This window comes from Barbus barbus (assembly GCF_936440315.1).
Source record: "Barbus barbus genome assembly, chromosome: 3".
In the NCBI taxonomy this organism is placed as follows: Eukaryota; Metazoa; Chordata; class Actinopteri; order Cypriniformes; family Cyprinidae; genus Barbus; species Barbus barbus.
Window position 1 is genome coordinate 30166309 of NC_136731.1, and position 17146 is coordinate 30183454.

General features: G+C 38.4%; 1 protein-coding gene across 2 annotated transcripts in view; it reads left to right on the top strand.

Annotated features, from left to right (window-relative positions):
- prkcbb (protein kinase C, beta b) overlaps nucleotides 1-17146 on the top strand; it is a 134436-nt gene that overhangs the window by 71848 nt on the left and 45442 nt on the right. For both annotated transcript variants that reach the window (XM_079394292.1, XM_079394291.1), the window contains exon 9: nucleotides 14101-14241. In XM_079394292.1, coding sequence (XP_079250418.1) covers nucleotides 14101-14241 — 141 coding nt within the window. The remainder of the gene's footprint in view (nucleotides 1-14100; nucleotides 14242-17146) is intronic.

A 17146-nucleotide genomic window follows, 5' to 3' on the forward strand; every position in this document is an offset into this window, starting at 1 on the left:
CATGTAACATTCAGTCCACTGGAGTCGAGCGTAGTGAGAACCCAAGTGCAGCTGTATTTACTAGGGTTGGGCCGATAGACGATGCCAAGTGTACTACAGAACCCCTAAAGGGAATAAACAGCCTACGCAATGGGAGGATAAATATATATATATATATATATATATATATATATATATATATATATATATATATATACACACACACACAATATATATATATATTTCAATACTTTATCTCACAATTAAATCGTTGGGTAATTATACTGTATATAAACTGCGGGCATCAGGGAGCCGCTACTAATATGCAGGGCATTGAAACCGCTTTCGAATGCGCGCTCTCATTTCACTTACACTTTCGAGATTCGCGATCACATGGACTCTATACTACGGAACGGCAGTACTTACCACACATTTGACAAAATTAGATATTTGTCAGTGGTGCTCAGTATGTGCAAATCATTCGCCATTGTCCTATCAGTCATCTCTCCTTACTCTGTGTATATGTGGTAAGTGTGGTAAGTAACTTTCATGTGCTGTAATGTAATGGGCAACCACTAGTTAGTGGCTAATATCCCTTTAGTGGCTCCGTATAATGCATTATTTGTTTTCCGTGCCTTTCTGCACACGGATTCACGCTTCGGGCACACCCCTAACCCCGCCCCTCGATGTCATCGTCCATCACGATGTTTCACTGTAGACATCGTCCGATGTCAATTTGGTGGACATCGCCCAACCCTATTATTTACAAAAGCAATCCAAAATCCAAACATAATCCAAACAGAGACTTGACTTGAACAGACTTGACTCACCGACAGCAGGTTACAACATCAATACACGACAAGAGACAATAGGCGCGTTCGACTTTAAGCGGCACTGCGCAGAATGGTCAGTGTATGACATCAAAGTACCGCGAGAGCCATTCGAAAGCATCTGCTCTCTTATCGCTCTCGCGGTACTTTGATGTCATACACTGACCATTCTGCGCAGGGCCGCTTAAAGTCGAACGCGCCTAATGGCAACATGATGGCTACTTATAGCAAACAATACAGGTCACATGACAAGAACCAACCAATAAGAGACAGGACACATAACTAAGCCAACCAATGAGAACATGACACATGACCCAAAGATCCAATCAGAACATAACACACAGACAAGGGAATCACATGACTGAACAGGGTCCATGACTAAACACCAAAATAAAAGACATGAAAACATGAATTTGAAACAAAACCCAAAAACCCACGTTACACATCATCTTTGTAATTCATGAAAATAATTTGGTAATAATATAATAACAATTTATTGACTGTTTATTTAACTTATGTCAATCTCTTTTTATTATTATTATTGCTACATAAACTCAAACTTTTACAACTTAGAAGGCAACATAATTAAGTTGTTTAGAAATTATGGAGCAGCTTTTGTGTCTGTTATGCCTTAAAACACTGACTCTGTAGGCAGCTCACTATCTTTAGAGCAATTCTCTCATAGATTAGCATCACATCTGGTGTCTCGTTCAGATGTATGTTCAATGTATTCGATTGTTGTTGGCTGAGAATGATTGACCCAGCATGACTCCAGACTGTGAGTGGTTGTAAGGGGAAAATACTTAGGCTCCATTTGAGAGCATCAGGATGGGAGATGCAAGAAAGGCCAGCGAGTCAGTTCCTCGCTATGGGGTCTTTGCAGTTAGGACAGGTCTTTGCTGAAAGGCGGAGGGGGCAGATGAAGGCTTGGCCTGGTGGTGCTCACATTGAGCTCATTAAGGCCGGGGCTGTATCAGGCTACCTGCCAGCAGATCCATCACACTTGCACACACTGACTGACCGGCAGGCCTCCCTCAGGGTCCGTGTCAGTAACTCAGAGCCGGTCACTCCTGTTCCTGTGCTGGAGGACCGGAGCGCCCACATCACGCAACGCTCAGAGCTGTAGCCTCATGTCAACTTTTGTTCCTGCGTCGTGAGCTATAGCCAGATTTGGCGCAGCATGAAAACAGAGATGGGGAAATTACTCATTATCTCACACTCATTTTGGATCAACTCCTGTTTTATATGGATACGAATGTTTATATGGACTCGACTTACCCAGGGGTCAATGATGCGACATACTTTTACATTTTTTTTAAATTTGAATCCTTTACATTGCTTAAAAAGAAACATTTCTCACACAAACTACTTACTTTGAAACTATATTTTGCTAAATTTGCACACTCATTAACATAAGTTTAAGCACCTGTTTACAATTTTACTAAAAATTCATCAGCTAAGCTATTCATAGCATTAAATTTGATAAATTATGATATTGGATCCAAACATTCTCAATCATTTTTTATGATTTTGCACTGATAAAAAAGACAATACACTATGATAACACATTTACTGAATCAGAATATCAAGCTATTTCTAAATGTATTATATTATATTACATTAATTATATTATATTATATTATAACCAGTGTATTATATTATCATGAAGGTTATTGCTGGTCTTCAATGATAAACATTGATTGCAACAGTGTATTATTTCTAATCTGTACTTACTACATTAAAGATGAACGCAAATATTTTTAACGATTTGTATCAATTTTAGACTAGTTTTTCTGATCCACCAATGCTGATGGAAATTGATGATGTTCAAATCACCAATACATAAATCTCTTTTTAAAGTGCGGCATTTCCGCACATTTTTGTTCAGACACTTTTTGTTTATTTTCAGCTTAATAAAAATGTTTTAATCTAAACGCCTTTCCACACTGAGCGTGATGCGAAAAAGTGAGACGAATTGCCTACAAACAGTGCTTTCACACCGAGCGCGAAAACGATTGTTTGCCTTCTGCTAATTCACACCTGCACGCTAGGTGGCACCGACCAGCAATGCATTTTTCCTCAGAAATGTATCCTGTATATGGATTTAACATCGTCCGCTGCTCAATATACAGCATTAAATTAAGATAAATAAAGTTTGGTTCTATGCCAGAAACACAAACTATCTATAATGCTTACAAGAATAGGCTACATCCTAAAATATAATTAGAAGTACAATTAGTATCAAGCTACACTTGAAAATGTATGTAATTATTAATGTATTTGCTTACCCACTTTAAACCATCATTGAGTGCTTGTAATAACTTCCGATTGTGATCTATAGTTGATTTTGATTCTATAATAAGCTATTTTCTTTGTATGTTAAATAACGCTACACTGCTAATATTTGTCATAAACATCCTTTATTGCTATAAAAATACCATGAGCTGCATACAATTGTTACGATTCCTCCAGGCAGGCAGAACAAGAGACAGGCAGACAGGAATATCAAAACACAACAGGTTTAATAACATAAAGTAGGAACTAGTAACATTAACAACAGGGACTGAACAGAACGGGTACTTTAAATAGGCTGTAACTAAGGCAACACACAGGTGACGGGGATTCACCAATAATGACTTGATGAGGTAACTGATTAAACAAGCTGGGAACTAAAACCAAATTAGGAAACTCAGGAACAGACAGAAAAAACTGAAAAGTACAAAACTAAAGTCCAGACATATAACAACAACACACATACAGAAAATATATTGTTATAATCATGTGTCTATTTGCTTTCATATTTCATGTGCAGAAAAAGAGTGAAGTGCTCTGACTCAATACTGGCGCTCGTGGAAGAAAATGGACATTGTTCTACAGATCACATAAATCAGCAGAGAATTAACAGGATACTCTTCTTCGGTGCAGTGTTGCCAACTGCTTTCAATTGAAAGTAGCTAAAACTGGTTGCTAAATGTCACTACATTACATCATTTTGGCAAAGATGCCAAACAGCGCCACCATTTTCACCCTTTTGGGTAACAGCAGTTGTTTTGGCCACGTGATGTAATGCTCAAATCTTATTGGACGGCCCGTGCTTTCGCATTTCCGGTGCGTGAATGTTCGTGGTCTATGTGGAAGCATCCATAGAAATCTATTGTTTTATTCCAACGTGTCATCGCGTCCGATATTCGTTTCACTTTTTCGCGCTCAGTGTGGAAAAGCCTTAATTTTCTGAGGTGGAACAACCTAGAAGTACCATCATTGATCATTTATTTGTAAACAGTAATTTTATCTTGAATCAAAATTTTATAATAAAAAGCAGGAATATTTAACTAACATTTAATAAATATTTAGTTCACTGCTAAAAAAAAAAAGATGTTGAATGCCAAGTAGGGTCTTCTGAGAATACTGCTGAGTGATCTATAAGTATTTTGAAAACAGCTGAGCTGGCATGGTAGCATGGCTAATTTTAGTGAACTCTTCCCCAGCACCACTTTTCAGTCCTCTATGGAAAAACAGCATGATGCTATTTGTGTGGTTGTTTGCGTATTTCTGTGTGTGTCAGAGGTGCAATTAGAACAGTTAAGTTGTCTCACCTAATAGCCGCCCTCCTGTTGATAGCATCTCCTCAACTTTTATTCACCTGTAATTTGACCTGTCAAGACGCGACCACCTCCCTGCACATTTCACCGCTATGAACAAATGACTTCCTCTCACTGTTTAGCTCTTTATTTTTTTTCTTCGTTCTCACTCCACCCTCCACACTGCTGTGCAGAAATGACGGAATTTGTGTGCACTGAAGCACAGTGACGGCAACGCATTCAGCTCAGTGGAAATCTACCCACATTAGCATTTGTCTCCATTCCTTTTTATCCCTCCCTTCCCATTCTCTCGAGTCCTCTCTTGCATCCTTCCTGTCTATTCTGGATCAGACAAATAAAAGTTGTTGCCACTGTCGGGCAGTGCGTTTGAAGATGTATGTCTTTGTGAGTGCATGTGCATTGGTTTTACTGCTGAGCAGAATATGGCTGAGATGTTTGTCTTTTACAAAAGAAACACTGCCTTAGTCCAGTGATGAGGCTCTTAGCTGGATACAGAGCTAATCGCATGTTCACGCCCAGCAATCGATGGAGGAGGAGGAGGTGGAGAGCATTTTGTGTGCGCACGCGTGTGTGTGTGTGTGTGTGTGTGTGTGCAGAGATCAATGCCGCCACTCAACTCGTGGTTTTGGCGGCGAAACAGAGCTTCTCAAATGGCTTTTCCCCAGAGGCCACACGTCCCTTCCCACAGATCTACAGAACCATGACCTTCTGAGTGAGAGATGGGGGGGAAAACTCTGAGCTGTGAAGATTAGAGGGATTTTTCAGCCACAAATGAAGATTCTGTCATCATTTAATTACCCTCATGTTGTTCCAAACTTGTGTCACTTTATATTTTTCCTGTGGAGCACAAAAGGAGATAATTTGACTAATGTGCTGGCTGCTCTGTTAAACAATCCAGGTGATTGCAATGAATAGCAACTGAACCCTTCAAGTTTCAAAAAGGAGACAAAGCATCATAAAAAGATCATAAAAGTTGTGCATATGACATGCAGTATTTTCGAAAGTGTTACGACAGTGTTAGGAACAGACCAAAATATTAGTCATTCACGGACAGTCCTCCCCTTCAGTGAGCCAGAATGTTTAATGTCAAAACAGTCAGGAATAATATTTCCAGATAAAATATCTATGGTTTCCTGTCAGTTTGTCCCAAAATTTAAAGTTAAAAAAAAAAATAATAATAATATATGTATGTATGTGTATATATATATATATATATATATATATATATATAATTTTATGTAAAAATAAATAAAATAGAAACACAAATATTCAAGTAACCACATTTAAATAAATAAGTAAATATTTAAATAAAGCATAGATTTTTAAGTATTTAAACAACACAGACAGATATTTAAATAAATTGATATTCAAGTTGTTAAAGGATCATAAAAGTGGTTAATATGACTTGTGTAGTATATTTACATTTAAATTAATGCATTTAGCAGAAGCTTTTATCCAAAGCAATTAATAAAAGAGGATAAACAAAGCAATTCATCAAGAGCCAACAATATTCGTAATATTAAATGCTAGGTTTATTAGACAACTACATATTATATCAATTATATGTTCAATTGTATATTCAAGACTTTTATATTTAAGGTACATTCAAAGTGACAGATAGTGTGAGAAAGAGACCAAAACTGAAGTCGTCCAATAACATTCCTCCCCTCTAATGAGCTGTTAACTGAAATGTTGAAAGAGTGAGTTTGAAATCTATAAAACAGATCATTTGACTACTTTAAGTTTTGAGTGCTTTTTAAAGCTTGAGGGCTACAATCCCTATTCATTGTAACTTTTAAAAAGAGCAGCCAGTACATTATTCTAAATTTCTTATTTTGTGTTCTACAGACAAAGTCAGTTATGCAGGTTTGGAATGACATGAGGGTGGGTAAATAATGAACCCTTTAAATTAGATAAAGGGAGGGTAGACAGACAGAAAAAGAGGCAGGGATGTTTGAGTGAGACTGAGCACTGGGCAGCAGATTCAGCCAGGCCGTGTGTTTGTCTGCAGGGACAGTGTGAAGTGTGGCGTCTGAACAGTAGGCAGTGGGTTAATGGAATTCTATGCTAGACTGAGCCGCATGCCAACCTCACAATATGGCAGCAGTTTGGAAATTAAAATTGAATGTACTCCAAGAGACTGTGAGAGAGAGGGCAGTGAGACAGGCTCGTGTGGGATGGGCCGAAGGGACACAGGCAATCCTACACATTCATTCTGCTGGTAAATAGCAGCGGAATCATGGGAAAAGTGAGAGGCATGTAGAAATTCACTTGGAATGATTGTAAAGGTGTCGGGATTGAAATCAGCTCTGCATATTTTTAATTACAGTCATCTCTTGTACATATCACAGGATGTCAGTGGCATGTGCAATTTAAGATCACTGCATAAAATGGCTGTTAGAAATTAGTTTATCCGATGACTTGGTGGACAAAGCAGATGTGCTAACATGTTGGAGTATGGCATTTACATCAAATCTGTCTTGGATAGTTTTTAGAAAATATCCCTTCTGTTGTTTCCTGTCAGTTCTGTCCCATCTATTAAAGGTGAAAAATCTCATTTCATTTTATATTCAGTAGTTATGTAAAAATAAAAACATTTTAAAATAGTCAAACAGACAGATATTTAATAAAAATTAAAATATATATATATATAATATATATATATTTAAATAAATATTTATATGAAGCAAATACTTTATTAAATATTAATTAAATATTTAAAAAACAGACATACGTTTTAAATGAATGTTTAAACAAATTGTGCATAGATATTTAAATAAATATATATGTTTTAATAATATATATATATATACATAGTCATGGCCAAAAATATCGGCACCCTTGGTAAATATGATCAAAGAAAGCTGTGAAAAGTAATCTGCATTGTTAATCCTTTTGATCTTTTATTTGAAAAAAAATCACTATATATATGTGTGTGTGTGTGTGTGTGTGTGTGTGTGTGTGTGTGTGTGTGTGTAAATATATTTACTTTACTTTTGTCATTTAGCAGACGCTTTTGTCCAAAGCGACTTACAAATAAGAAAAAGTAACTAAAACTAAAAGTTACAACTTTATAAATACTATATACCCACATATTTAAGAAAATAAAGAAATTAAATAAAATTGGCACATGCATATAACAACATTTCAATAATAAACATACAAATTAAATAACTCAAATAAAAAGCGATACTTCTATCCCTTGCCGGTGTCCCTGCCCGGTGGACTCGCACGTTTGATGGTCAGTTGATGGTGTTTACACTCTTCGGTCTTTACACTAAGAGGGCTTCACACGACGACTGCTGCGACCGCTGCCGCGGTATAATAACCTTTTTTATACCAATCCAATAAATCACCATTTCAATTCAGCTGGACCCACTTTCCTGTTTATCAACTAAAAATGGCCAAGCAAGTGCACACACTGACAAGATACGCGATACAGTACGAGACCAAACGCGATTTCAGCACCTCTCAACACAGTAAACAAAATAAGCGTTTCCTGTGTATTCCTATATATATATATATATATATTCTATATATATTACGGAATGATGTTGTGGAAGTAGCGCACGAAAGGAGTAGGAAAAAGGAGTATCTTTATTAGGCTTCAACAAACTTTCCATTGATAAACTCAAGATCTGACAAAAGACAAGGGGAGAACTCAGGACTTATAAAGGGATCGACCAAACGAGGAAACAAGATAATTAATATAACACAGGTGATGAGGAGGAGGGGGGGCGCCCTGGAGGCTGGAACAGGGTCAGGACAGGGAGGAGACAAGGGAAGCCTCCAGGGCGGATCAAGAGACTCGGGCGGCCATTGCGGGACTGGAGACTCGGGAGACCATGGCGGATCCGGGGACACGGGAGGCCATGGCGGATCAGGAGACACGGTAGGCCATGGCGGATCAGGAGACATTAGGATGATATAGACACGTCCAGACAGATTCATAACATTTTATGTTGATTGAAACTTCTTAATTATTGCCCTGATGGTGGAAATGGGAATTTTCACTGCTCTAGCTCTTTTCTTAACTAATTTGTGAACCTCAATTATCTTTTTGCTGCAGATCAGAAATATATTCTTTGGTTTTTGTCATTGTGATGGATGATTAAGGGAATTTGGGCTTTGTTTTCCCTCCTATTTATATTTCTGTGAAACGGGAAGCCATGGCTGGATAATTTCAAGTTCATAATCACCCTGGAGTGCTCAAAATTGTGAATATGAAAGGGATTATACTTCAGAGATATTTTATAAGAATTTCTAGGGGTGCCAATAATTTTGTCCACTGTGTATTTGAGAAAAACATTTATTTCATAATGATATTTCCCCCCCATTTTAAATTCTTATTATCCAATGAAAGGTTATATGTTTGTGAATTTGTTTTAAATAAAAGATCAAAAGGATTAACAATGCAGATTAATTTTCATATCCTTCTTTGATCATATTTACCAAGGGTGCTGATATTTTTGGCCATGGCTGTATGTATATATATATATATATATATATATATATATATATATATATATATATATATATATATATATATATATATATATATATATATATATATATATAATGTGACGAGTCGGCTGCCTCCCCCCTGTCCATCATCACCACCCCGTCCCGTATTCGCCGCCCTTCACCAGGCTCCCGACGGGAGTGGGTGTGTGAGAGAGGAGGGGCGCTGAACACGCAGGGCTGGCGGCGTGTGATGAGGCGCACCTGACGTGAATGGAGCCTCATCACCGCCGCCGTTTAAACGCCGAGCGCGCCTCTCCTCGAGAGACCGGTCTCTTCCCCGTGCATGCACGCTGGTGTCCTCGTGGGTCCAGGAAAGGGAGCGTAGAGGGAACTACCTGCCGCCGTCAGAGACGCGAGCGGCCGGACCCGCAGTCCGGCCGACACTGCACCCGCGATACGGCCGTCGGGCAAGGACGCCGGGCCGTGGAATCCCGTCGAGCACCCGGGGATGAAGGAGTTGGACGAAGCCGCCACAGAAGCCGCCGTCACCCGCGCCCCGGGATCTCCAGACGGGAGCGCGTGCGGCCGCCGGACTCCGCCCCTTACCTGGACCCTTCCCCCCTGAACACTGCCCTCCTTCACGAGCCCCGCAGCACAACGAGGACACCAGATCCCTGTTTATTTTGGACACTTTTCCCCCTTTGGACACTTTATTTTAAATATTGTTTAATAAAAACCTCTCCGAGGCTTGACGCCACGCCCACTGTGTCTGTCGTTGGCTCCTCCCGCCACAATATATATATATATATATATATATATACACACACACACACACACAAACATATACAGTGCCCTGCATAAGTATTGTAACAGTAAAGACAAAATTGCTCTGTTGGTTGTGGAGTCAAGACATTTGCAAATATGATTAAAAGATGAATATGAGACAGAACTACAGAATGTCACATTTTATTATTAGCTGTTTCAACACTAATAAAAAAAAGAAATAAAAAAAAAAAGAACAGCACTTTTAGAGTTCATCCCACTCATTGATGTGAGCATAAGTATTGGCACAGTTGAACAGCAGTGAGTCTATGACCCAGAGACATCACCAGACTCTTGGTCTCATCCTATGAAATACTTTTCCCAGCCTTTAATGCAGCCAATTCCAATTGTTGCTTGTTTTGGGGAGTTTCTGCCTTTACTCTCCTCTCCAGCTGGTGAAATTCATGTTCAATCGGATTTAAATCTGGAGATTGACTTGGGCAATCTAAGACTTTCCATTTCTTTGCCCTTATAAATTCCTTGACTGAACTGGCAGGGTGTTTTGGGTCATTGTCCCGATGCAATATGAAGCACTTCCCAATGAATCTGGTGGCATTTTCTTGAATATTGGTAGGTAAGATGGTTTTGTACCCTTCCAAATTCATTCTGCTACTGTCATCATACATTAAGTCATCAGTAAAGTTGAGAGGGCCTGTTCCAGAGACAGCCATGCATGCCCATGCCATGACACCACCTCCACCATGCTTTACAGATGAGGCTGTATGCTTGGGATCATTTGCAGTTCCCTTTTTTTCTCCACGTTTTTGCTTTCCCATCACTTAGATAAAGGTTCATCTTTGTCTCATCGGTCCATAAACACAGTTCCAAAACTCTTCTGGCTCACCTTTTTTGCAAACTCTAATCTTGCCTGGTCTATTTTTGGTGCTGGTCAGAGGTTTGCATCTTGCTGTGTAGCATCTGTAATTCTGTGTCAAAGTCTCCTGAGGACAGTAGATTGTCAGAGCATCACCCCAGCTTTCTGGAAGTTGTTGGTGATTTTACAGACATGTCTTTTAGGGTTCATTTTCACAGCTTTTATGATTTGTCTGTCATCAACTACTGTTGTTTTCTCAGCCGATCAGGTCGTTGTTGGTTGCTGGTGTCGCTGGTGGTTTCCAAACTCTTGATTTCTCCATGCCCTTTATTTTTGCTAAAGCTCTAATTGACTTCCTCTTTTCTTTTAGCATCCAAATTGCTTGCTTTTCTCTCAAAGTCAGCTCCCTCATCTTCATCCTGGTTTGTGTGTGTCATCATCGAATGCAAGATTCAGAATACAGAAGGAATGGATATAACTGATACAACACATTAACTGTTTTTAATATCTGAAGAATTAATGCAACAGGACACAGCTTATCACTTAGAAAGACCTGAGGCAACTGTTCCAATACTTATGCTCACATCAGATAGAGGGATGAAACTCTAAAAGTGCTGAACTTCTTAGCCGGTAAAACATCTATGGGTTGAATCACCCAATAATAAAATGTGACATTCTGTAGTTTTGTCTCATATTCATCTTTTAATCATATTTGTAAATGTCTTGACTCCACAACCAACAGAGCAATTTTGTCTCTCTCTCTCTCTCTCTCTCTCTCTCTCTCTCTCTATATATATATATATATATATATATATACACATATATAAAAAACAGACATAGATATTTTTTAAAAAGGTAGATGGACAGACAAAACAGACTATTATGCAGAGTTTGATGCCTAAAACAAGTAAAAATCAAGACAAATGTCCAAATAAATGTATCTTGTTTTAAGCATCTTTACATATTTTTAGAGTAGGAAAACAAGATACCAAGTTAAAACAGTGTCTATAGTGCATAAAAAGCAAAGTAAGTGAGGAATTTTGATGCACTTTTGTGTTTTGTGTGTCAGCCAAAGTGCTGTGCAAACGTGTTGTGAATGAGAAAAGCTTTTAGTGCACTTGTGTGAGACCGTGTGTGTGTGTGTGTGTGTGTGTGTATGTGTGTGTGTCTGTGTGTGTGACCTGTTGCCAAGCTGCTGTAGGTGTGATTGGCTCACAGCTGTAGATAATGGATCAGTTCTCAGTGGACTGTGAAGGAGAAAGTTAGTGAACAAGGAAAACGGCAGTATACTTCCTCTCAGCCTGCAGACGACGGGGCCTAATGACTGTGCCCTGTGACCGCACACACTTAATACAGAAGGAACCACAGACATTTACACAGGCCGTCTGTCATTCTGTAGCATGCCAGCTTGTGCAGCGAGATCCTTGCCAGAAACTAAATGTTCACCCAGGGAGAGCGAGAGATACACACACATAGACCGCCACAGTTTAACACACCCACTTCCTCTGTGTCTAACAAACACTTTAGGGCTGTTTTACAAATGCTTCCAAAGACATATTTAATATCTCTCTTTGTATTACAGATACATGCTGTCTTTTTGACACATGCACACAATAGTCAAAAATTGCTTCATCTGCAGTCTGGATGACAGGCTTACCCAGCGTTTGCTGAATCATGTGTTTGACATATTTAGCAGCGACGTGATGAATAGGCCTGCTTAAGAAATTCAGTAACATCAACAGCCAGAAACAAACAAAAGATGTCAGTCATGTCAGGTTGTGGCTCATTCGTACGTTTGTACTGTATGTGTGTGGGCCAGGTTTTGCCTACATCGTGAAACCCAAATGTCCCCACAAGGATAGTAAAACCTGAGATTGTGGAGACCAGCAAACGATCAGAGGAAAATAAGCAAAAGACTAGAAATATAGATGCGATGGTGCTTGGGGAGACATATGGAGCAGTTGTTATTTTTGCATTTACTCACACTTTCCAATGCCTCACTGTAAGCTTGCACTCTTTCACTATTTCATTGGTCTTTTCTCATTGCTGCTCTCTCAAACGTTGAGAGAGTGTGCATATATGAAGACAAGATGGCTAAAGTTTTAAGTCTCACAAGTGATACTGTTTTATTGAGGCTTTATTGTCACAGATGAGCTGTCAGCAGACTAAAGATGAAGGCTTGGAATTTGTGCTTAGCTTTTAATAAACAGTAAATGTCTTAATGAAAATATAAAAATGCTAACAGGTTTCTGGATGGATGCACAATATATGTGAGATATGTCTAAATTGTATTTCATGTTTTGTTAAAGGGATAGTTCTCCCAAAAATGAAAATTTGTTGTTTATCTGCTTACCCCCAGGGCATCCAAGATGTAGGTGACTTTGTTTCTTCAGTAGAACAAGAAACTGTGCAAGAAACTGAACAGTATTAAATAATTTTTTACCTCTGATTCACCGCAATGTCCAACTGTCCTGATCGCGTTCACAACATCCGGTGAGTGACACGTTAACATGCTCTGGCATAGTAGACGCATGCGCGGAAGCGATCTGTCCCATGTATACCTAACTCATTGTTTTTTGGATGTTGTGAACGCGCTCAGGACAGTTGGACATTGCGGTGGATCAGAATAATGTACAAATTGGTGCAGGACTTTTTTATTTCCAATATATGTGTACCACAGTAAGCCAATATTATATATTTTTTGTTTTATCATCAGTATTGTCAGTATTGGATATACATACTGTATATACGTTTTTTTTTTTTTTTTAAATGAATATATTTAATCTAGGGATGAATAATATATTGGTACTAAAATGGTTATCAGCTAATATCAGAATTTTTGTATTTATCGGTATTGTTCAATCTTAAATGTCATGACATACTCATTACCCTCTTTTTATATTTAGATGACCTTTGCTGTCATGTAATGCTCACTGAAAGGTAAATGTAATCTAAATGTAAAAATACTAAGTTTTTTGAAAACACATTTATTAATAACATTGCTACATGTAAATTTTAACAAACCTCAAAATGAATATACTTTTCTCATACTAAATATTGTAGAGTTGTGATGCCTAAATTGACTTGCTCTTAAGTAGTTATTAATGTGTTTATTTATTCAGGCAATATAGTAGAGTATTTTACAGCCGTAACATGAAAATGATAATCAGCTTATTGCAGAGAATGCAAGCCAGAAATTTAATATTAGTGTGTCCCTACATTGCCTCTGGGGCAGTACCCTTTCAAAAGGCACACCTTTATACCTTATTTACCCTTAAAAGGGTGCATATTACTGGTAGTACTATAAATATGCATGTTAGTATGTATATTAGTACCTAAATGGTACATATCAGGGCTTTTTGATAGGGTACTGCCCTAGAGACAGCTTCTGTACCTTTTTTCTCTGAGAGTATAGGCTTCTGTGATTTTGGTTTTAGAAGTAGGAGAAAGAAAATCATAAGCTCAGTATAAAAATAATAGAAGTCAACTGAAAGTCACCACCGTGCAAGAAAAAACAAACGTGTGTCTCTGTTGTCTCTGACCCCACTCTAACACAAGCTTATTGTTTCTTTTTGCTCATTCCCAACAGAGAGCTAAAATGGGTCCCAGCAAAACAGACGGCTCTTCCTCCAACGCCATCTCCAAATTCGACAGCAATGGCAACCGGGACCGCATGAAACTGTCCGACTTCAATTTTCTCATGGTGTTGGGCAAGGGTAGCTTTGGAAAGGTAACTCTCGCCATCTTCTTTCGCTCTGTGTGTCTCTCTTTGTGTGTCTCAGGTAGGCTCACTGGTGCTTCGAGCAGCAGGTAGTCTCGAGCTGTGAGGTCACTCTAAACAACTAAGATTACTGGAACGCAGGCTAAAAGACAGCGAGAGGGGAAATAGGAGGGTTAGTGGGCTCATGTTCCAGCTGCTGCCAGTTGCCATGGCAACATGATTTTAAAATGATATTGATATGTCTAGACCTCTGTCAGCATCATTAGCTGAGACTGTTTGATGTCGTCCACATCATGACAAATGAAATGTCAGGCTCACTGTTGCGTCTGATGGACTGATCTGTCCAGTTCACTGCTGCACCTTCATTCTCAACCAAACGCCATACACAGATGTCTGTATGTGACTGAGGTTCTCTGCATAGACTCGTAGACTCGTGTTCATATAGCAAAGTCAGTGCTGAAAAATCTGCAGAACATTAAAATTATTTTTGGATAAAAAGATATGATAGAGCTCATTTCTTACCTCATTCTGGTGCTCCAGACTGCAACTAAACAGAAGTGGTTGTTGTAGGCAACAATAAGCATAGCGTGAGCCGTGGCGTCTGATTTTTGAAAGAAAATAAAAAAACTATTATAAGCAGTGTTTTCTAATGAGGCAGTCAAAAAGATTCAAGAAATAGCGTTAAACTCATCCGTGAGTTAGCAGTCAGTGAACCGTCACTACTGACTCTCTCTGAACCGTCAGTAATTTTTCAATTATGTTTGTTTGAAAATGAACAAGAAACCTTTAAGAAAAGGCTTTATTTATTTATTTATTTATTTATTTATTTATTTATTTGTCACAAGCCATACAATTGGCAGATTTTTTTAAAGGATAAAATGTAAAGTTTTCTTTAAGGATGAAAAAGTAAGGTTTAAAGTCTGCATGAAATGAAAATATTTTTTCTGAATGCGTGTTTATTGATAACATTGTGAATTTTTGAGGTTGTATTGTTGAATCAAAATGTCATTACTCGATCTTGTTACTTATGTAACATTGACACTTTAAAAAAGACAATTTTGCCAATTAATGACCAAAGACAATTACATTTAAAGGAATAGTTCACCTAAAAAATGACCATTTCTTTACTCACTCTCAAGTTGTTCCAAAACTATATGAGTTTCTTTCTTCTGTTGAACAAAGAAGGTATTTTTGAAGATTGTTGGTATCCAAACCGTTGACTTCCATATTATGGAAGAAAATACTGTGGAAGTCAATGGTTACTCTCAGCTGTTTGGTAACATTCACAAAACATTCTTCAAAATATCTTGTGTTCAACAGAAGAAAGAAACTCATACAGGTATGGAACAAATGGAAGGTGACTAAACAATGACAGGATTTTCATTTTTGGGTGAACTATACATTTAAATCAAGTCATAGTATCTTACACAATTTTGCTTCTCAGGTTTTCGTCTTGTTTTAAAAAAAAAATAGTTCACCAAAAAATCATTGTTTACCCACCCTCATGTCATTCCAAACATGTATGAGTTTCTTTCTTATGTTTGATATGAAAGAAGATATTTTGAAGGATGCTGGTAATCAAACAGCTGTTGGTCCCCATTGACTGCCATAGTATTTTTTAATTTTATTTTTTTCATACTATGGAAGTCAATGTAGACAACAACTGTTTGGTTCTGCAACATTCTTCAAAACATCTTCTTTTGTGTTCAACTTATACTGGTTTGGAACAACTAAATGTTGACAAAACTATCATTTTTGAGTGAACTATTCCTTTAAAAATGTTGAGAGAGTTTTACTGGAATAAGGATGCCCATTAAAAAAAATCTTTCAGAAGAGTAAATTGGGGGACTGGCAGCACTTTGTCAAAAACACTGTAGATTCCATGATGCTGAGGCTTCAGCAGAGGGAGCTTCAAAAGCTGACAGTTGCTGACACTTTCACAAGTCCAGTTGTGTGATTATGGGTTTGATGCAGATCTCACAGTTGGAGACATGATCATTGATCAGATTCTGTCCTTGAATATGCTGATCCTGGAGCAGTTCTCATCCAGGGCCCAGCAGACACTTTTGTGCGGCTGCACTAGCTGACAGTGTCCTTGAGACTTTGGAGCACTGTGTGCAGTCGTGTACCTTTTGTTTGATGTGCGCTTTTCTAAACAGGTATGCAGCGGTAATGAATGCGTTGGAATGGATATGACCTGCTTGCTATGCTGCCAGAGTAGTGTGTGTGTGTGTGTGTGTGTGTGTTAGGGTGTAGAGCCTGTGAGGAGCAGATGGTGTCCTCTGTAACGTTGAAGTGTATCGCTTCTCTTTTCCCATCGCCAGTCACAAGGTGTCCATCTGGGGCTGCTTTTACACTGAAATAACTCTGCTCATTTCAATATGTGCATTTATTTTCAAGAGAGAGCTAAAAGGCAGAGCCAGACTGTCCGTAAAGTTTCTTCAAGCATTACTTTTCCTCTGTCAGCTTTTTCTCTGTGACCTTGACGCCGAATGAGGGAAGGTATTTGAGAGATGCCTTCACACACTGATGAAGCGCTATTGGTTTGGTGACAAGAAGTGCTGTGGCTGTGTCAGGCATATTGGATTGGGTTTAAATTCATCACACACATGCATAACAGTGTTGGGGAGCTAATTTGAATCTGTAGCTTTCCAAGCTACAAGAGACACATAAATAGTTATGCTACAGTCAAGATACTCTTTCCACAACCTGAAAAATATCAAATTGCTGTATCTAAAAAAAAATGTTAAAATGCTGCTCAAATTGGTAAAAACAAATTTTGAATTGATTTATTTACATGGACAGATTCTCTGCAAAGAATCAGATTTTCTGGCGCTACATATGTGAGAGAGAGGATATTTTAGGAGAGCGTTTGTTTACTGCCTTGTCGTGCTACGCTGCTACTTGTTGAAAA